Source organism: Taurulus bubalis (genome assembly GCF_910589615.1).
Source record: "Taurulus bubalis genome assembly, chromosome: 15".
NCBI classification, from domain to species: domain Eukaryota; kingdom Metazoa; phylum Chordata; class Actinopteri; order Perciformes; family Cottidae; genus Taurulus; species Taurulus bubalis.
Window position 1 is genome coordinate 21,772,846 of NC_136603.1, and position 23,108 is coordinate 21,795,953.

At 47.8% G+C, this 23,108-nt stretch overlaps 1 protein-coding gene across 1 annotated transcript in view; it reads right to left on the minus strand.

The window, feature by feature from the left end:
- Positions 1-23,108, minus strand: part of dachd (dachshund d) — a gene marked incomplete at its 5' end in the record, with an annotated part of 94,330 nt that overhangs the window by 41,179 nt on the left and 30,043 nt on the right. Inside the window, one exon of the mRNA XM_079230888.1 lies at positions 5,373-5,488. Within this exon, the coding sequence (XP_079087014.1) occupies positions 5,373-5,488 (116 nt within the window). The remainder of the gene's footprint in view (positions 1-5,372; positions 5,489-23,108) is intronic.

The window sequence follows — 23,108 nt, forward strand, 5'->3', positions numbered from 1 at the left end:
CTAAATGACTATTGACACCGCGTTTAACAAACCGCCGTTCACGTCTCCGCCGCGCCGTCCGGAAACGCGGAACAACGCTTCGTAGCGGCGGCGCTTGACGCCCCGGTCACGATGGACTCCACGTGATTGATGCAGTGAGTCTGAGATTGGCGGCCGTGCGTATGCCGAGCACACTGCAGAGATCATAAAGCACCGGGGTTTGTGTCATTGTGGTATTTCCAGGGTTCTGGCCAACGTGACTGAAATCTTTATTCATGAGGCCCGCCTCAAACAGCAGGGACAGATAGCGCTAAAGCTCCTCCAGGCCCCCGGTGCGTCTCAGGAGAGCCCGCCCCGCCCCCTTCCCAGACTCCTTCTCGCCCAACCTCCGGCAACAAAAATCAAAGATGCACGGCGAGGGGAGAAATAAAATAAAGATATGCGCCTATTAGCGGAATCACTCGTATCCACAACTCAGTACATCGCAGGGCGCCGCATATACCGTGTGCGCTCGCTCGCTCGCCGCAGAACGAGGCGGCGTCCGCGTTTATCATCACCGAGCTGTCACGTCTCCGTGACGGGGGACTCAAGAGCGGCTATTAGCCAATGCGTCTGAAGGGAGGGAGCGCGAGTACAAGGAGGAGCAGAAATCGAACATGTGGCTCTATTAGATACGCCGGCGCGGTTACGCGGCGCGCGAGAGGCCCGGGAGCCCCCATCCGCCCTCCCCCCCCCCCCTCCTCCTCTCATCCCGAGCTGATAGGCAGATGGCGAGAGTCACTCTGAGCCTCTGACATGCAGGTGCATATAATTTAAAGCCTTGTTTGCATCTTAAAATACATCAGCACCATATTGACGTACAGTATACATCATGTCAGCGAGGGCCCTCTCGTTTGCAACGGGGCCCCGGCTGCTGTTCAATATGCATGGGCAGAAGGGGGGGGGGGGGGGCATTGCCTCATAAGAAGGTGATACTTCTCCACATAATGAATGTGGCCTCTGCCCAGTCTGAAGGTCAGCCTTCATTTGTGTATAATGGGCAAGAGTCAACTGTTTTCCAAATGAGACGTATGCAGAACAGACCGCCCGAGTAAATATTGAAATCACCTCTGGGCTGTTTGTGTGATAAATTCCCCCCACAAATCAGGTGCCGCTCAAGAGGACTGCCGCAGTGGCGCTTTGCGGCGCTCTCTAACTTGCGGCTGTACGGCGGCCCGGTGTCCTCTGCCGGCTTCCCTTTGGACTGCGTTGAACCCGAAAGACATTGTCACAAGATAAGAAAAGAGAGAGAGAGAGAGAGAAAGAAATGAATCCACGAACAAGAAGGTGACAGGTTTTGATCAAATACGCATCGAGTGAATAAAATGCTGAGGAATTGATTTGCGCTGCGGCGAAACACACGGAATGATCGCTTTTCCATTCTTTCCCCCATTCATCATCCCCCCCCCCCCCCCTCTCCACCCCCGGCCCGTCTTTGACTAAGTGACACACTCCATGAATTGAAATCTTTGTTCTGATAATTGTTCCATTTGGGCGGATCAATTGTCATATCCCCCCCCCAGCCTCCCTCCCTGCCCCAATGCAGCGGCTGTAATAAGGAAGCCGGGGAGACGTGGCGCCCAGCAACAAGTCCATTAAGCCACTGGAAGTGTGAACGTCAACAAGACCAATCCCACTCAGAGCTAATCTGCATTCATTACTATGCAAACAAAACAATTCCTGCCTCGTATATTCTTTCAAAGTCACCTTTAGATTCAGACACTTTTTTGCCCCTCCCCCCCCCCTCATATAGACGCGACTCCTCCGGTGCACGAAGCAAACAGCGCGGCCGCATGGAGAGAGCCACAGCAGCCCGACGAGAGGAAAAGGGGAGCATTTGGACAAATAGGAGAATAGCGTGGCACTGTCACATGGGGAGCACAAAACAGCAAATAACAGAGACAAGGTCTGATGGTAGCCCTTGGAGCAGCTGTCATATTAAATAATAATGAAGGATCTATTAATATGCAAAGGAAGCAGCAGCCGACTGGCTTAACGCTGTCATGCCTCTGCATATTGTCAGGATCTTCATCATTAATTAACATGCTAGCTGCCCCATACCTGCGCCAATGTCAGAACATTCTTACAACAAACACCCCGATGCCTGTGCCCTCCGCAACTAACTCCTATAATTAAATTAAAATCAGATTAACTTCGCGCCAGCGCACCGAAGACTGACTTTTACGACTTTCTCTCGCAAAGGAAAGAAAAAAGAAAAGAAAAGAGAACGAGCCGAGCTTATCTGTTGTGCTTCTGTTTTGTCTCTGTTTTCCGGGCCTGGACAACAATGGAAAACACACTTTTATTTATCGGGGCAAGCGAGGATAAGCGCCCCTCCATGTCAATGAGCGAGGCATATAATGTTATGCATGGACTGGTGTCAGCGCGGCGATGACAAACTGGGGACGGGGGGGGGGGGGTTGGGAACAACGCGACTCTTAGGTACACCGCGCCACTTGAACTGTGCTATCCACATCATGGGAAATTTAGTATCAATTACGCAGCGCGCTAACCTTATGACGAGCGGGGGCGGGCCGAGAGGGGGGGGGGGGGGGGGGGGGGGGGGGGGGGGGGGGGGGGCACAGAGAAGGGACACTAAATTACCTGCGGCGCACACACTGGATCTATTTTAGAGACGGCTCGAAGTGGCACCGGATTAGACGGTCCACTCCAGAAGCGGACGCGCTAATTGTACATCAAAAGAACATAAATATTAGAAAACGTCTCCAACCGACAAGAAGAATCGCCTGTATATGTATATAGGAGCCAGACAGCATAAGGAAATATATATGTATTTCTTCTCAGGATGCACCTCCGGTTAGATGTAGGTGACATTCATTTCTCTAATGGTAAACGCAGTGCTCTTGCGTTATTCAAAAGGTTGGAGCCCGTGTCCGGGACATAAATGAATTATATTGAAGCTGCTGCTTAAGTAGTGGCCAGAGTGTGAGTGGAGGCCCTCTCCACTTTAAAGGAGATGTCATCTCAGTGTGGTGTCAGTCCGCTGCAAAAATAATCCGATTTGGGGGGCTCAATCTGCCTGTAATGCATCAGCAACTGGAAAAGCTCCAGCACCGCCTGCCCCCCACAACCCCTCCCCGAGGGCATGAACGCAAGCACGCAGGCACTCACACATACACACACATATACATATATATATATATATATATATGAGCGTATTTCCCTTAAATGGAAACCTAAGCATATTAAGATGTCCTTTTCTAAATGGAACCGGTGCCAAGGGCAAAGATACATATGTTAACAGTGTGTTTCACATAGGCCTCTCTGGTCCTGTTAGAGTGAGGAGAAGACATCTTTCCACTGCGTTGAAAACGGCTGAATATTGATTTTACCCTTATATGATTAACGTCAAAGTCTAACATATAAAAAAGGAAATAAAAATAAAAATCACAGCAAAAAAAACGGGGTGAAATTGAGCGAGGAACGCAGCGTCGGTTCCTTCGGACCGTGCCAGTTTTTTTGAGGCCGTGGGATGAAATATATGAGAAAACGTCCCGCGCCTATCGTGAGGTGAGCCTCCTTTTGGCTGGAATCTGAGCTGCGATCAGCGAGGTGGGGGCGGGGCTTCGGGAAGGAGCGCACAGCGTAGTGCGTTTGCAAATGTTACCGCCAGGAGAGAAAACGACGGCGAGCCGGAACGTCTCACAGGGGCGTCCCATCTCCGTCTCTTAAAAGTCCTGGAGTGTTGCCGGAGCCCACATGGTACTGTCTGTGTGTGTGTGTGTGTGTGTGTGTGTGTGTGTGCTGGGAGCTAACTCATCTGAAACATGAACTAATATGACATGACATGATAGTGTAACTAGTTAAGACAGTTTCTCAATGTCGCTGTTTTTCTTCTTCTTCTTTTTTAAATCATCAATCAGCACATTTGGACGTGACAGGGAGATCAATTAGTCGGCTACTTAGATGGCAACTTATGTGTGGTCAATTATACTTCATTATGACGCCGTCGAAATCTGTAACTTCCCTTGACGTTCGTCGCTAAGCGGCGTAATCAAAAACAATAAATGGTTTTAATTACGATACTGAAACGGATGGAGAAGTTCCGTCTCGCCGGAGTCGAGGAGCTCAAGGCCGTTATGAGAATGTCGAAAAAAGTCAATTATTTTATCTCTTCCCCCCCACGCCCCCCGAATAGGCCGACTAAATGTCAAGATCATAGAGTCCCTCTGGGCTGAAAAGCGGGATGATATCAAAAGGCCCTTTTCTGTTGCTTTATGTCCCACTAAATAACATGGGTGCCTCTCATCATTGTCCTCCTCTGTGTTCACTCCGGCCCCTTTAAGTTCGTCTTCCACACTGCCAGTGACCACCTCACCCTATTCCCACAGTTCAAAGCGCTGGCCTGTGAGCCTCCATTGTACTGAATCACAAGGATGGCTCCAATCTGTGCTTAATACCGCATTTCAAAACCCCGTCGCGGGCGCTGCATTTGCTGGGCAAAGAGAAGAAGAAGAAAAAGAAGAAGAAGAAGAAGGGAAAAAAAAACACACACACACACAGTCCCAGACTGGATAACAAGAACGAGTCTGATAAAACGGTCACACAGCCGAGATGGCCGTGGAATAAAAAAAACAAAAAACAGCTGTGGTGGTTTAATCTCTCGGTGTAGGTGACTAGCTGGGTAAATGTGCGCCATGCTCGGGCGTCCGAATGGGGTGGGGGCTCAACGTCGTTAAAAGACGTTGGACGGGCAGAGGCGGAAATATGCAAATCGGAGCATTTACAGCCGCCGACATCAAAGCAGGCGCGGCGAAGCCCGGCCACAAATAGAACAAAAGTGCTGGTTGCAATAAGACTCGGCCCAAAGGGGGTAAGTCGGGGCATGGGCGCGCTTGTTGTTGATTCTCGTGGCGATAAGCTCGCTTTAGCATCATCACTGCCTATGTACATATACCAGTGGAGTGGATTTAATCGCACTAATTAGAATGCACTCCGGGGCGAAAAAACGCAACATCTACTGGAATAATCTGAGAGAAAAGATCTCCACTCCAATTTATTCTCCCCTCCACACACACACCCCACACACACCACCCCCCTCTTGGTTTCCGGCGGGCTGAGCACGAGGATCTGTTTTTGGTAAACGAGCGAGCGGCTGGTGTCTGGTGGTTCGGGTGCATGTGTCACTTTGGACTGGTTGCCATTTGAAAGGACGAGCTGCGGGGAGGCCACTGGTGGGGAGGCTGCCTGCGTGTGCGTGCGTGTGTGTGTGTGTGTGTGTGTGTGTGTGTGGGTGTGTGTGTGCTTGACACAGAGGGAGAGGGAGACAGGAGAGACCCAGACAGTTGGAGTTAAGAGCCTCAGCGGCTGTGACAGAGAGGGCCGAGCCGTACCTGTGGGTGGGATCATGCCGGGGGACATGAGGCCGGGGACCGAGTGGGGCATGATGTGGGGGTTCTCCAACGATGTCACACTCTGGGTCCTCTTCGGAGGTCGGCCCGGTCTGGAGCTGAAACACACGGCAAGAGAAAGGGTGAGAGACGGAGGAGGAGGAGGAGGAGGCTGGCGGTGGGGGTGTTAACATTTGGAGCACTCCAGAATGCAATTCCATTCCAAAGAGCTAACATGTACTGTAAATAAATTTCTTTTCAAGGACAGTTGCTTTCTGCAGCTCAACATAATAGACCTCCATAACTAATTAGATTACACGGTGAATTCATTTCCTTTATTGAAGATCAACCACTTTTTGATGCATAATTCATAACCCGTACCTCGTTACCTGTTCCCCCGTATTAATATCCCCACACTGTTTGAATTGCCTCGTTTGCATATGCTAAAATCCGGCCGCGCGGCCCTCGGCCTGGAAATTACATGTTAACTTGTTATAATTATTGCAGTCAGGCCACTATTGATTTATGAGACTTTTAAAAACCAAATATGTGTAGTTCTGGTAATGAATGATATTTTAAGGTTCTTCAGGAAATTAAAAGGCAATGGCTGCCTTAGGAAATGTTCTGCTTGCTTGATTTAATGCGCGCCTTAGCTGGAAGGTGGTGTGACAGAGTGATTCAGACCTGTTGGACGGTTTCTGATGGGGGAGTTTTATTACACCAAACGAGGGGCACAGATCCAGCCGTGATGAATGACTGTGCCACCTCAGTGTGCAGGAGAAAAGGCCTTCAAAGCAGATACACCCCTGACTCTCCACACATCTCACTCGCTCACTTATTAATACAGCTTTGAGTTGCAATCAATACCTACTTTGCTGGCTTATAGTTACAAAGAAAAGCCTACAGGGTATATATGAAGAAAAAAAAGATAGAAAAAGAAAACCCCGCAATGAGTAGTATAATGAGGGTCCACAATGCCATAGAGGTATATTCTTTATGAACAAGGAGCTGGGTGTCTCGGCTGAAGATGAATTATGGCGACTTGACACAGGTGACATATTGGCTTCATACATTATTTCACATACAATAGTCCATTTTCAAGCTTTACCGGGATACTAAGTTCTCCGTGATGTGAACTGAGTTTAATCCATCTTTAAAGCACCTGAAGGGCTTCCGTAGTGCGGCGTTAGCGCGCGGGGATAAACAGGAGGGAGGACAGGGCCGGAAATCAAACCCGGGACGTGTTGGATGAGCTTCTGTCCCCGGCCCTTTTAAAAGTTCATTTTTATTCCGTTAATAAGGTTTGAAGGGGTGTCCCGATGTAGAGATGCCCCACAGACTGGTTATAGGAAGAGGATGCCGTTTGTCAATCACTGTAAGCCCCGCCCTAAAGCATACCCTGCTTTATGGTCCGTTTGACCATAAACTCATGCTTACAATGTTTACTGAGGGAATAAATCAAGAGAGAAGAAAAGTCATTTTCTCATAGACTTTAATACAACCAGAGAAGTCGCCCCCTGGTGGACATTAGAAAGAATGCAGGTTTAAAGATACTTCCGCGTCAGCTTCACTCGGCCGCATTAGATGCCCCAATACCGAAGCAGCTATTTGAATGACTAGCTATTCGGTACATTTACACCTATATATTGGTATGTTGAATTTAGTTGCACAAAGTCAGTAAAGCAATGTTTAAGTATACCGACCCGACTCCCAAAGCCCAGGTGTCGGGAGTGCCAATGTGAAACTTAAAAACATATCTTTATGGGTACTTGTTATTTTTACTGATCACTCATTAGACTCTATTTGTTTTCTATTTGTTAATCTGTTGTTTGTAGTTTTTTATTTTTACTGTCGGGATTTGAATCTTTGTCAAATCATTTTTAGATGACAGATTTATGGGTTTATAAAAAAAAAACGTAAACTAATCATTGCAGCTCAACCCATGAGCTGTTCTGTTTTCTTCTCAGCGGTGACGGCTCACTCAGGACTTTATCAGCCCCGTACAGTATATATATATATACATGAGGCTGTTTGTGTTACAGTACATTTCACTACATCTCCCAAAGGCAGTGTCTGCAGAGCGATGCGGCGTGTTACAGCTCAGATAGCACACCGCCTTAGCAGTTGAATTTATTCAGCCGTGTCTTGTGAGGTTTATTTACCTCGGTCCTGCTAATAGAGTGCACTCGCTTTGTCTGTCTGAATGTGCTGACTCTCTCATATGCCGGTTTCAAAGGGTTTTAGGTACTAAAAGCAGACCTTCACCCGACTGTGTCCCTTTTGGAAGGGGAAATACAAAAAAGAAAGTGATCGGAAAGAAGTGGCAAGAAGGGAGGGTGGTGAGAGAGAGAGGGAGAGAGAGAGAGAGAGAGAGAGAAATGAGCACCCGCTCAACCTAGGAACGTCTGGAAATGTAATTCCTATTTCTATAGAAGCACCTCTTTGATCTTATGAGAGGGAGAGATCGCACACAGTTTTGCTGTCATCACTTTCACTTGTACTCCACCTGAATTATTTATGAAAGACCTCAATAGAGGGCATGTGATGGGTAAAAAGGCTTTTTTACCAACAATACTAAAAGCAAAAAGGCCCTCAAACGGACGAAAAAAATAAAAAATGTCACATCAACCTCAGATCAAGTCAAAGGATGTGAACTTGGGTACAAAGAGCCAGTTAAAGGAGAGGTAATGTTTAGATGTGTCCGGGGCGTTTAAAGGGAAAGCATTTTATTCAGCCGCTCTGTGCACACGAGCGACCGCTGGGCGGCCGTGAAGGCGACACTCCGACCGCAAAGGGAGCTTTGAACAGGAAGGGGACCTCCGATCTACGGGGAGGCGTCTCAGAAAGGGAGGGGAGCGCCTCGCGGTCCTGCGAGCAGCAGCAGCAGCAGCAGGTGTCTGCATCTGCAGGAACAGGCCCAGGCTGGATAGACAGCGGCCCCCTCTTTTGAATCCGGACACGCCACGGCCCTTTTAGCGACGTGAAATTTAGTTCCCAGTCCGGGGCCGGCAAGCCGAGTCCAGAGACGGAACTCAACCTGGCCTGGAACAAAAGAGCCGGGCTATTTATCAAGCAGCAGATGCCGATTCCTTAAATAGCGTGGCACAGAAACGGCTCCAAACTAGGCCATTGTAGCACAACTGGATTTATGATTGGAATTTTTTTGGGGGGGTTCTTCTTCATCGGCCCGCTGTTGTCTTCTCTAATCTTTCCCGCCTTCCTTTCACGATCTCCTCGTTTCAGAAAGCAGGGACCTCCGGGCTTTGAAAGTGGACTTATTGGAATATTATTTCTGTATTGGAGGTCAATCCTGAAAGAACTCTATCCCCCTGCTTTATTTATATTTACACTGAAGATATTCAGAGCCCTCGTATCTCTGGCTTCAATTAAGGAAACAAAATAGGCCCCCACCAGCTCTGGGCCGGGGCCACAAATATGTTATGCATCTATTCCCTCTCATTTTGTGTGTGCGTGTGTGTGTGTGTTTTGCTACCATGGCGAAGGGAAAACAGCAGTGAACTTTCCCTGAACCAGACTTCCTTTAATGGCCCCGGCCGTGTGTTGACCCAGCAGAGTCGGGCTGGAACCTGATACCATCCAACACACTGCGCCGCGCTGGGCAATCAGATTACACGGGGGCCCGACAATACACTCCGCGCGCGAGTTCCAATTTCAGCGCTGCGATGCAATAAAAGCACAATAATTAAATTCACGTTCTCGCCCCGCTTACAGGAAGCCAACGCGAGGTGATGGGCGTAATAAGAGGTATAATATCGCGTGAGATATCAGGGGAGCTTTTTTCTCTTTTTTTTGATCTCTTGGCACACACACACACACACACCAAAAAAAGAACAGAATTCTGACATCTCACTATCAAGACTCTTTTCTGTCGACGGAAGCAGTGACGGAGATCTTATTACCCAGCGCGCCGTTAATGCAGCGATTATGATCCGTTATAAATCAATTGAAGCCACAAATGCAATGTTTAGCCCGAGTGAGTGGATTCAGTTACACACGAAAGTCGCCCGCTCCTCCCATCTTCGGATATCTCCAGGAATTCAACCTGATTATGTCAATAGTGACTCGGGAGTGTGCGGAGAAAGCGGGCACAATATTATTTCCTGCTGCGTATGATTGAGCCATTAACCTTTTATCTCAGTCTTTTGTTTGACGTCTCTAAAAGGTAGGGGAGGAAGATATTTATTCCATTTCCGCCCCGGTCGGCTCCAAACAAGCGAGTGAATCATTCCGTCTGGGGCTTGTGTAAACAAAAAGGGCCTCTCCAGGTCTCTGCCAATCAGGCCTTATAAAATATTAACCCAATGTCATTGCCCTTTTAAAAATCTCTCACCTAGAATTCCCTAATTGTTCCTTTTCTTTATCTCTCCGGTGCAGAGAGTAAATAAATTAACAAAATAGCTTTTATCGCCCTGAGTAACCTTTTAACTGAAGGATTATCTGGGGTTTATTTTTCATTTCTCTCGCAGCGATAGCAGAGCGCGCCCCATTGATTGGTTCGCCGGGGTGGTGACCAGCCACGAAAACAAGGTCTTATTGATAAAACAAAGCAGCTCCATACCTTTTCCCTTTCTTCCTTTTTTGATTTTTAAGTGCCAGGTCAGGCAGAAATCGGGAGGCCTCGGACCAGCCGGGGGCCCCCGACTGTGCCGGGTTTATACTTTAATTCGGTCCAATCAAACTGTTTTAACAACATGCGCACGAACCCTCCAGAGAGGTTAACTCTGTTTGTGGAAAGACAGGGATAACATGGCCGTGGCCCGTTACTGCCAATTTTCCAAATCCCCACGGATCAGATAGCAAGGTCGGTTGAGGCGAAGAGAGATGAAAATGTTTTAACTTTTTAACTTCAGAAATTAGTTGTTTTTTGGAGACAAGCTTTTTTTTCTTCTTCTCTTTCTCGCCGTGGCAATTAAAAGGAAGATTGACATGCGAGTACTGTACAACTACAGAAGTAAAAAAGGAGCACACACACACACACACACACACTGTGGATGTGTGGTGATAACGCATGTGTCTAATTAATTATGTGTTCTCAGGTCTCCGGGTTCCCGGCTTGACGAGCAGCCTTTTAGCTTCCATGCTGAGGAGAACACCCCTGGTGTCAGCAAACACGGCACAGATAACGTCCACGCCCGTGCAAACGAGCAGAGGAGGAACCCACGAGTAGCTCTTCATATCAATCATCTACGCGGACGCCTTGTAGAATATTTAACCTGAGTTAAAAACTAATCGGCAACTATTTGACGATCGACTGAAAGATCGATCAATCGTCACGCAGTTGCATTTCTCAAGCGACACAGTAAAGTTTGAGCGTCCTGCATGTGCTACATGACTTTATTTTTCTATTTTTATGAATGTCTCTGGGTTTGAGTCTGGACGGACACAGAAAAAGCAGTTTGATGATGTCATCGTGATTAAAGTGAATCAGAAATGAACTCACTTTTTCTAGATATTTTCGAGAATATTTAAAAAATATATTGTGATAAATTATTTTTTAGTTGCAGCCCTGTTAAAAATTATAATAAAGCAAAAAAAAAAAAAAAAACTCTGAAAATGACAGGGATGCATGCTTACCTTCAACAAAAAGGGAGGAGAGAAGAAAAAAAGATGATTTATACTTCCTGCTGACCTTGGCAGTCTATTGGTTGTGATGATCGTAATCTCGGAGTCACAGTGTGATACATGGGAATGCATTCACTCATCCATCTTGCTCATGCATCCATCCATCCTCACCCACACCCTGTATCTGTATTTGCATTGAGCCTATTCTTGGATTATCTCAATCAGCTTCCCCCTTGCACCTGTCAAACACCGCCTCGCACAGGTAGCCCCATCGCGCTTATCTGATCCAGATAGCTGGATTACAGCGAGTCTGCGAGTGCGGGGGGGAAGGAGGGGGAGAAGGAAAACACACGGCGACACTTTGTGTTTTTTGTGTTGTATTTATTCGGGGCAGGAACAGCTGCATCCGCCCGCAAACTGTGAACCTTTGTTACGGGACAATATATCACAGATCAAATGGTGTGAAATCAAAGGCGAGGAGAGAGTTAGCATCAATCCCACTGAAAACCCCTCTTAAAGGGCTGTCTGTGCTCTGATCCCAGCGCCGACTAATGTGCCGGGTTTGAGATCAGCGGTCGTTGGGAGAGTCGGTGCCTTCCTGGTGCCTCTGTCTGGGCTCAGGCCTGATTAGAACCACGCTGGGCGAGACCATCACAGGGTCTGATGCTGGCGAGGAACTGGAGGAGGGGGGAGGTTCTGACGCGCTCCCTCCCTCCCTCCCTCCCTCCCTCCCTCCCTCCCCGTGTCACGGCCCGACGTCGGGATGAAAAACCGCCGTTACAGTAGCTGCAAAGAGCTTACTCCTGTAATCACATTCTATTAGGGCTGTTTGAAGCCTCTCAGCTGTGAAATGGAATCTTAAAAAAAAAAAAAAAAAAAAGATCTGAAAAACACGATAAATTGCTGATTATTCCCAGGCGTCGTTACTGTTAAAAGCTGATTTCATAATCGCGAGTCCGAGATTGTTTAGTATCACATCGGCTCTGATAATGAGTAAGCAGACTCCCCGACATCACGGCCGCTGATGAGGAAAGCCTAATTGGTTGACTTTCTCCATGCCTAATGGATGATTCTCTTAATTAAAAAGATACTGTACCAAATGTTGGAAATCAGATAGCGCTTAAAGTAAATGCTGTTAATCAAATGTATGAGAATGAGCAGTTCCAGGAAAGCCTAAACGAGATGCCTCGATATGATTTTGCTCCAATATTTATTAATTGCGAGTGCCTTTGGTTAGCGGCAAGAAAAAAACAGAACAGGTCTTATCTTCAAAACTGCGAGGAAATTTTCATCTAACCGCTCTCACTGATCTCTCTCTCTCCTTTTTTTTTTTTTTTCATGAACTGCGATTGCATATGAAACAAGTCTTCAAAACAAGGCTTTAAAAACTTACCCAGTCAGGGTGCCTTTGAGGATATTTAATTAAAATCTAATCCTGCATTCATTAAGGCTCACATAAATTAAGCTGTCATTCATAAGATTTATGGATTCTCATTTGCATATTGCATACAATTCATCAATTACTCAAGTATGAAAGGAGCGCATTTCCCTTGGAGCTGCCTGCTAGCCTGCCAACATTTGAAATGAGAGAAAGAGCACGACTGTCAGGCATTCACTGCAAACTTTTCCCCCCACAATGTCTGCGCGCTGATTAATCTCATTTTCTAGGCATCCCTTACAAGATTGTACACAGTCCAGCTGCACTTTTCAATTATTTCTCCTGTCCTCTCAACTAACTTTGAAAGCAGGACGGGCTAAATGTGGACTGGGGGGGGCTACTTTAGTCTTTATGTATATAACATGTCTTTTTCTTCTTCTTTTTTATGCCGGGGTAATCATAAATTAGAGCGAGGGGCTTTAGAGATCCTAATGGAAAGGAAATGTAGTCATTTTTACTGCAAATCCCATCAGGCAAATATTCTGCATGCTATAATAGCATATTTCCTGTCACATTTAGAGAGGAATACGTCCAGCAGGCATTCTGACAGAGGGAGAGAGAGGGAAGAGGAGAAGGGATGGAGCGGGGGTGGGGTGGGGTGAGACGGATGAGGACGAGAGACAAAACAAAAGAGAAGGGGGAGAGAGATCTTGGAGCTAAACACATAAAAAAAAAAGCCTCCCTTGTATTTGCTGTGTTTTGGACGCGAGGCTCTGGGAAACACAGTATGGAGTAAGTGCTTAAACCGAGCCGAGCGTGAACGCATCTCAGATAAAAAGGTCAGGTCCAAAAGCAAACAGGCCACTCGCGAGGACGAATGGAATTAATTGACTCATTAATATGCATGGCTAATAAAGCTCACAATCCCAACAAGAAAACAAAAAAAATCATTGTCAAGCGTTCCCTCTTAATGGCTCTTATTTTCTGCGGGGCGTATCGGGCCTCGGAGGGGGGCGTGGGGTTCCTCCTGCCGAACAGGCTCGGGGTAACCTCGCCGTTGTACGCTCATGTCCTCCCCAGCAGACAAAGGCAGAGTTGTTCTGGTGGAGGGATTAATTGAGAATTAATCCCGGTTTCTGGCAGTGGAACAGACCGGCAGTTAGAAGTGAAAGTCATCCTGAAGGGTAGTTAATTGGTTCCCCACAGCAAAAGCTTTGGAGAACAGAAATCAAGCTGCATTTTTTCCCATTAATCCTCCCCATTGTGTTGTGAAATTGTTGTGGAGAGTGACTTCAGATAGAGTCAACAGTTAAGGCTTTTAATTTGCTTTTAATTCCGCCAGTGGGGTGACAATTAACAAACCCCAAAGAACAATGGCTGTGAAAATTATGCGTTCGATTGACTCTCAACGACTCCGGAATCAAAAACCGATAAGCAATTAATACACTGTACTCAACAACTGGTGAGTACCACCAGCATGCTCGATGCGCTCCATCTTGCCCCATCCATCCTCCCTCCCCCCCTCCCTCCATTTCTCTCTCTCTCTCTCTCTCTCTCTCACCACTAAAGCTTTTGAACTTTGGGAATAGCACCGCCGGATTGTCGGATGTGATTAATTTCAGGTCTAAATGGACACAACAGACAGAAAGGGTGATGTAATCATAACACGAGGAGACGTGGTGACTAACAGCAGAGATGGCGGAGCGAGAGGGCGCAGGGAGCAAAGGGAGAGGGGGGAGGGAGGGGGGAGACGTGGACGGAGAGACGGCGACGACTCACAAACACTCTCCGGGTTCAAGCTAAACAGGAAGACCGCGGTGATTAGCATTAATTGCACCGAGGCTTGGAATCCTGTGTGAAACATTAAACAAAAATGATCTACTGTTTATTCGCTTGTTTTTCTTCTGTCTCCTCCCCCAGATTTCTTTCCCCCCCCCAATAATTAATGAAAAGTAAATACTTGGAGGAATCCCCCAAAAAACAAAACAAAAAACTGATCTAGGGAGGAAAATAAATTTTTACACAATCATGAGAAACGTCTCTCTCCGTATACATGGGAAAGGCTAGGCCTCTCAGCGCCCCCCATCAGAAGTAACTGTGTCCGCTCCCCAGAGTGCGGCCGCTGTGCGAGTGTTTGCATATTTAGAAACAAGCAGCCCTGTTTATGCGGCCGCACTCGCCGCTGCTCCAGTTCACTCCGACGCCGGGCCCTGATCAATTTGGCCAGCTGTGCTTTAAACGCTGTTTACAACAATAACATCGCGGCGAAGCAGAGCGGGGCGTGCGAGCTCACGCACACTCCCCGGATGGAGAGAGAGAGAGAGAGAGAGAGAGAGAGAGAGAGAGAGAGAGAGAGGTTCAGAGGGAGCCCCCAGCCTACACATTCCCAGGCGAGCATTTGTACCGAGTTAAAGACGAATCAAAGTCGGACTCCTCCGTGGGACGCGGAAGAATTGGATTCCGTCTGCGAGCATCTCTGTGATCCTCCCCGGCGAGGAGGGAAATAAACAGACAACTCCAAACCGGAGTCCCACCATGAAGTGGGCCAAACCGAAGGTGGCGCGGAGCAAGTTACGGGGGCTTTTTGTTGTTGTTGTTCCTGCGTCAAGCGCAAACAATACGACGCCGGGCTTTCGCTGAAACAAAGAAACATATCACAATCCCCCGCGCCGACATTGCAATTGCTTTGGACGAGCAAACAGCTCTGTTTGGGTGAGACGCTGCACTCCTCCACACTTCACCGTTCTCTTTAAAAGCTTCATGAGAGATAGAAGAAGAAAAAAACACACAACTCCATTTAAGGCTGGCAGGAGAGCAAATAGGCCCGCTCAGCAGATAGCGGTGAGGCTGCTGGTGTCCTCTTCACTTGATGATATAATTCTTAATGTACAGCCTGACCAGACATAAATCTTACCCGAGCATCACCTGAATTCTTTCTCTCTCTCTCTCTCTCTCTCTCTCTCTCTCATGATGAATTGTTCGCTACATCTCGGAGACTAAAACCCTTCAACCCCTTCAAACCCGGGTTTCTAATAACGCGTAGGTGTTGGGGAGAGCTGACAGCATGATGAATATCACAACAGACAGCTCCAATATGGGACAATTTCACCAGATCGATATCTCGCTGCAATATCAGAGAAAAGGAGCTGATATTAGTCTACACAGTGTATTACAGATGGGGGTACATTTCTCCTGCGCTGCACTCCCGGTGAACCTGGCCCATATTTCATCCCGTGTCAGCGGCGAGGTTTACACACTCGCAGGCGCTCTGGAAACTAATCGAGGAGCGGCGGCCGCGCCAGATGCATGTGCTTAAAGTGATCGTGTGTGTGTGTGTGTGCGAGTGACGCGCCCACGTTAACCACCACACACCACACACACACACACACACACACGCACTCTCCTCCTGTTTCGGCGCGGCGGACAGACGTGCAAATAAACTGTGAGCGGCGTTCGGGGACGTTTGGTTTCCAGCGAGAACAAATGTTTTTGTCACATCCTGATGGAGAGATCGCGAGGCCTCGCCAGGGAGACTCGGCTTGTGAAGAGGAGGGAGCCGGGGCGGGAAGGGGCTTCTCGCGTTTGAAGAAGAAAGAAACAAATATGACAAGCGCGTCGCCGGTAAAGAGTTCTTTGAGTAAGAAAAAAAATATGAAAAAAAGCAGAATATTTGCTGCACAAGGCAAGTTCCCATGAGGTATATCAACACCTATCTGCAATGGTGGTGGAGCAGAAAGTGAGACTAATTGGGTCTGCAATAGTCTCACAATAAATTCCTAAAATATTTTTTTTGGGGTGTGATTTTGTGCTCGATAAAAAAAGGGTTTGAAAAATTGCAATAAGTCATAAAGAAAGTCCAAATAAACAGTGACTTGAGTTGTTTTTCTTTAAATCGGTCCGTGCATACGAGCGCCATTAGAGGCCGCCGTTTAATTTGCAGTAAATTATGGTTCAGGGGATTCATCGCAGTACAAACATTTGTTGAGCCCGAGATGAATAAATCAATCACGGGCGCCCTCCGACAAATTAACCGGCGCCGGCTCTCTTTGCCGAGCTCGGCGCTAAACGCCGTGGTCAAGTAACGTGTGGCGGGAGAAATGGGAAGAGACACCTCCAACGTCCAAAGGGAGACGGATGCATATGGAGGGAGGGAGAGAGAAGGAATGACAGAGCGACGCTGCTAACCCTTAATACCGTCCCTCTCCAGGGGCCCGGGGCTGAGGGCCCCCTCCGCTGTCAGCTGCAATAGGACCAGCCTTTCTGTGAGTGCCCAAGGTTCCTTAAGGGCAATTAATGGAACACAGCATCCCTTGTGAGGGGAACTTGTCAGAGTTTCATTAGAGGCTGATAAACATATAACGCATAAGTGTCACACCGTGTGAGTGTGTGTGTGTGTGTGTGTGTGTGCAGGATTTTAGGGGATTGCAGAACATTCCCATGTATGCACTAACAATATTAATGATTTCATGAGGAGGAAGGACACACGGAGACCTGTGGAGCACGGCGTTGGCATCGCGGGACAGGAAGTCGATCGCCGGGGCTCGCGGCTTGGCAAACATTGAATCGTATTATATCCTTGAACGGCGATCTGAGCAAAGAAAAAGTATTCTTGGATCGATACCTCGGCGAGATAAATGTAAAAAAAAAAAGAAGAGAAAAGAGGAAGAAAAGCCGCGCTGGCGCACACTGCCTCTGTTGTTTCTTCCTCTCATCCAGCGGGCCGGGCCCAAAAGCACAAGTAAGAGAAATACATCACATTCAATTAAAGTTCCCTTTCCAACCCGCTACTGAACAAATCAGCCCACAGCTGGGACTCTGGGTCCGGTTCACAAAGTCCTTTTGATCATTCCCGTGGCAGTAAGAGACCGAGGAGTCCCATGGAGTGTGGGACCGAGCCGATCTTATTATGATAATTGGGATACATCAACTTCAGATGGCGCTAATGGAGTGAGATTTCAGTGATCAAGAGCGCTATTCCACTGTAGAAGCAAGTTCACTTTTCTTTTTTTTTGTTATTATGCAACGCTCTGGTTGTGTTCCCAGTGGGCCGCCACCGCCACCGCCGGCAGAATCCAGAGTACACTGTTAGCTTCTTTTATTTATTATTTATTTTTCGGCAACGTTTTTGTCGGCGTGTCGGCGTTGAAGTTAACACCCTCCCTCCCTCCCATGGGTTGAGTAATGTGGTTACCGCGGCCGCTTATCGGTTAATCTTCTTCTTCTTCTTCTTTACCCCCATCCTCTCGGCGACGGAGAAATACCCGAGGTTCGATAATTAAAAACGTGTCAGGTGAGAGTCCAGCGACGCTCCCTCGCACTGTGCGTTCTCACATTCCGCGCTTTTGTTCATCTTATTAACCTCCTCTCCGCTCGCCGCGCCTTTAAATGAAATCTTTAGCCCCTTTACATGTGAAATTAAAACTGCCCTCCCTTGAGCGCTTTTAATTATTCTTCTTCGGGAGAAACTTCCACTTTTTTTTCTCTTTTTTTTCCTCCGTCGGAGCGGCCCTTCTCTCTCCCCCTCTCCTCACTCCCACTCGCTGCCCAGGTCTGTCATGCTTCACTCCTCCCTCCAACCCGTTGCTCCCTCTCTCTTTTTTTCCCTTTCTTTTCCTCTTCTTCTGCAGGTCTGTTTAATTCTCACCTTGCTCTGCCCTTGTCATCAAGCCGTTGAAGCACAAAGCCAGGAGCAAGGGAGTGTTTACTCATTTCCCCACTACATTACCCCTCCTATTAATCACCGCATGGAAACTTCTGGACACTGAAACATCTCTGCAGCCGCTGCCCCCACAACCCTTATGCTAACAGGGCCCAACTTTAAAGAGCTGGCATTCGGAAAATCCTCTCGTATTATCTTAAAGTTACTAACACAGTCCACTGCGAGCCGCTTGTTTATCTAAGTTAACTCCCCCAGAGCCAAGAATGTCATTGTGCTGAAGGGTTCAATGTGCAAAAATCTCTCTCTCTTCCCTTCTGTTTTCTGAATGCCTTAAATAACGCCTTTGTGGGAACTAAACATAATGACGGCTCTTGACGAAACGCGGAGCTGAAGTAAACATCCGAGCTGGTTGACATTGAAACGCATGACGCATTGTGTGCGCGCGGAACAGGCAGAGGTTAGTGGCTCTAATTAATCAAATTAAATTGCATGTAAATTGTGTTTTAAATGCAGATGAGGGAGAGAAAAAAATGTACAAAAAAAAATACAAGGATGAGGAGGAGAACACACCCTCTTGTTACTCGCCACTTGTTTTCTATTTGCTGAGATCAGAGAGTCGGGAAATTAACAGTTTGCAAAAGGAAAAGTGATATCAAGGTTTCTACAGAGCAAACACTCCATTTCCTTTCTGCTCGGCCTTTGAAATGACAAACAGAGGAGGGAGGGTTTGATTTCTGAAGCCCCCTTCGTGTGCTGTGAACAAGGCGAAGCTGCTGCAGACCATTCCTGTGAAATTCAATTAAAACACACCAACAGCTTCTTTTTTCTTCCTCCTCCTCCTCTTTTCTCTCCCCTGCCCTCATTCCCACATTCCCGGCTGAAATGACCGCATTCCCGGCGATTATGCTAACCGCTCGGAGTGCTCCATAAATTCACAGGTCCGGGGAAGAAAAAAGAGGCTGTAACGAGAGCTCCTTAAATATGGGAAGGAGACGTTTGAGAAGATGGATCGCCGCAGGCCAGCGGTCGACCGGCAGTGGGCAGGGAGGGGGGGGGGGGCTTGTTTGCAGAAAAACACATGCTACTAGCTGCTATACTGCCTCTAATGAGGCTATGGACACAAGCAACATTATCATTAATGATTGAACCCCTCCTTTTTTTCTTCTGCCACAGACCCCCCCCCCCCCCTGTCCTGTCCTGTCCTTTTTGCAATTACTAGTTTTACTGCATTGTCCCAAGGGCCGGCGGGCTACATGCGTGTCAGCTATATGTGGGTGAGAGGGAGCAAAACATTTGAAATTCAAATAATTGAGTAATGTAAATAGTTTTTGAGAAGAGTTTACCCAGCGAACAATGGCCCCTTATGAGACACAGGCAGAGGGAGACCGAGAGAGAACAGGACTGCTGGTGTGGGGAATCGGAGCGGGCGGGTGGGGGTGTGTGTGTGTGTGTGTGTGTGTGTGTGTGTGTGGGTGGGTGGGGGTTTGGATGATCCAACACAATGTGGCCCTTCTCCTAAAGCAACTTGTTATCAGGCGCTACGCAGAGCCCCCCCATTCAATCTGCATTTAAATACATTTCAGTCCACTCACTCATTTGCATTCATTTCTCCCATTATATTTGGAAATGGCCAAATGTCTAGCCGGCACAATGCGGGAGCCTATCACCGGCCCGGGGAAGCCCACACCTGATGCCAATTTAGCCCGCTTGGATCTATTCATCGCCATGGCCCGATCCGACAACTCCAGCTCTTCCCCATCCAGGAGACTTTTCAATTGGATCTGCTTGTGGTGACAAAATTGTTTTTGCTCATTGAGGGTTTCTTCTTCTTCTTCTTCTGTCCTCCCTCCCTCCCTCTCTCTCTCCCCTTCCCCGCCTCGCTCTCCCCTCCTCTCCTCGTCTCTCCCCTCCGTCCGGGTGTCTATTTGGGAGCCATGGGAAAAGGGGAGGCAAATGATTCTCAGTGGCTTCTGATTTCCACTATTTGTTCAGCATTAGGGCCCACTTATCTCTGAAAGAAAAAGCAACATGTGGAGAGAAAGTGACAGGCACAAACTCGGCCTCGCTAACAGGCCCATTGTGTGCTTGAAGATCTGCATTCAAACATGAGGGGCCCTCCAACTCTGGCGCGCCGGGGACAAGAAGAAGAAGAAGAAGGAAGGAGGAAAAAAAACAGCGCGCACGTACTTGTGCACGGGCCTCCGTCGCAGTCAATTACTGCTGCTAATCTGCGCCGCAGTGGAGAGTAAATATTTCATTACTTTCTCAAATAAACAGTTGGTCTGAGCCCGTGAAGTGTCGTCTGTCCCGCGGAAAGACGACAGACGAACCGCGTCACAAAACAGCCCAGCTTCTGAAGTGCAAGAGGGTTTTTTTGGTGCTGTGAGCACACTACTCAGCGGCATCTTGAGATGAAAAGCCGAGTGGAGAGCCCACCATTTACACTAAGGCACCTTTTCTTTGGCTCCCAAAAACTTAAATACCCCTCCTTAATACCACCACCATCACCTCCCCTTGATGCCTCGCAGAAAAGTTCATCGAGTCGGCTGTCCACGCAGAGCTCCGAGATGCAACACTGTTTTTCTCCGCGACATGCTAACTGAGTCGTGTTGTGTGAGATTAGCAGATGAAATAATGCGAGGAGCAGGGAGGGCAGGAGGGGAGGGGCTAGCGGGGGGGGGGGGCTATGACAGAGAGATCCCAGAGTCTACTGCTCATTAATCACTGCAGCGTCTTTGACCTTTCATTTGCCAAGGGCGCGCGGAGAGGAGGAGGAGGGCGGCGGCCGCGGCTGCTAACGCTGCCCAGGCAAAAGGAGGGAAGGCGAGCCACGGCGAGAGGGAAATAAATATAAAGCGGGGGGGACGGAGCTGAAGGAGCCAAAAAAAAAAGAAAAGAAATGAAAGAAACGATGACCAGGGGAGACGCGCTGAAAAGTCCAGAGAAGACGCCACAACACGTCCTTAATGAAGAGTGAAATTAATCAGCTTCACGGGCTGTTAGATGAATCAGGCGTTTCCCCCGGCCCCTAGGTGGTATCAGCTGCTCTGCTCCGCTCGCCAGGCCTGATAAAGACCGATAGGCCCCTTGCCCATTTACACATGTTATTAAAAGAATTACAAAGATGTCTGCCCGGCTCCCCTCCCTTTTCACACCAGCCCGGGCTGTTGGGAGCCGGGTGCTGGAAACGGCAGAGGGGTGCGACATGAGCGCCGGGGCGTATTTTTAGCGTCCAGGGTCGCTGGGCTCTTAGCTACCAGGTGGGACGGGACCGCTGGAGGCCGCCAGGCATTGGGTGGTTGGTTGGTGGCTGCACCAAAGAGAAGTGAGCGTGTGTTTCTCCACACGGAGAGGAGGGCAAAGTGATAGTCGACCAGATGCAACCCCCCTAGTGTGGATTAGTATGTAGAGCGACGCCTGCTACACATCCCCACATCTCCGTTGTCTATTGTAACTCGGAAACACACTCCTGTAATTAGATAATGAAGCCTCGATGTTTCACGAGGAGAGCGCTATTAAAAATAAATAAATATAAACACTCCGGTCTAAATAATGAAGCGCGAGAGAAAACAAACGATAATGCGGGCTAATCGAGCCAAAATGATGACACTTAGACGGAATCAATACTGGCGAACTGAGTGGTGCGAGTGGTGCTGTAGTTTAGCATCAAATATGGTGGGCAGTTATTAAAATACATTTAGGCTTTATTTTTAACCCTAATTGATGTTCAAGGTTAATCTAATCAGACCAATTGTACCTCTGAAGAGCCTGCTCCAATTTAATTGGCTATTTTTATTGCCTCAGCGAGATTTTAATTGAAACCAAAGGGGATCTAACAACAACTGTGACATGTTGATGTCTGGGGGATAGTTATAAATATGTGACAAAATATGTGCATTATTAATGTGATTTCTTAATGCATTATTGTAATGTGTCCCCAGAAACACAGAGATATTACTTCAACAAGAGGCTGTGGGGGGCGTGGGGGAGGGGGGGCAGAGAAATCATTTCATCCTGAATATGTCAACAAAATAATCCGAAGACGTGTTCCCTCTGACTCCAGGCAAATCTACAGATTTAAATCATTAACATTCCAAAGAAAGACATTTGAATTTGAAAAGCTAGAGGTCACGCGTGATGCCCCCGAACCCTCCATGAGAGGAGGGGGCGTCCCTGAGACGTACATCTCGAGACTCGTACGGAGTTCGTACAGTCGAACTGCTTCCGATTAAAACGCTAACTACGCAGTCGCCACGTTTTCTTCTGTTCGTTTTCTTTTTCTCGTCTGAGCTCTTTCGCATTACGTGATTCAAGAATAGTGCTACCATCTAAAGTGGGGGGAAAAGCAATGAGGCCATTAAAAAAAAAAGTGTCATTGATTCAAAAGAAGAGATTACATTGCGTCTGACAGAGGCGCGAACATTAGGAGGAGGCTCCTGGATCACATTCTGCACGGCAGCGGTAGCCATTGATGATATCGATCAGAATCAGAGGCGACTCGGGCCCTTTAGTGAGTGTGCTTCCTCTCTTCATGAGAGATCTGCAGAACATTTCTCTTCCATCTGTATGAATGTCTCTCCCCTCCAATTTGGCAGAACTGCGATATTAGAGGTAAAAAAGGCTTATTAATTGCATGCCTGCTTCCTGCTGACAGATCCACCGAGAGTTTAGCGGCACGAAGGGTTCTGCGCTGGCAGAGTGTTATTTGTCCTCTTAGGGATGACATCTACCACTGCCTTAAATATCAGGCCTATTTCCAGAACCTGAAATGACAGAGGTCAAGATAAGGAGAGATAAAAGGGAGAGGGAAATAGTAAGGGCCTGAGACAAAGAGAGAGAAAATGTATAAAAAATACAAAAATAAACTTAGGGATTGCTCTGTCTTCAGGCAGATGAAAAATGGTTTACAACGGGGGAGAGGGTGAAGGGACCAGTTACACAGAAAGAGTGGAAACCACCACCTACTCAAGCCTGACATCTGTATAAAAACAAAAATAATCTGCTGTCAGCAGAATGTTCAATGACTCCTATCACCCGGGACACTGATAAAGACTCTGGCTGTTATGCGAGGGGGGCTCAGTGGATTGGAATGCATGCTAATTGCCATCAGAAATATGTG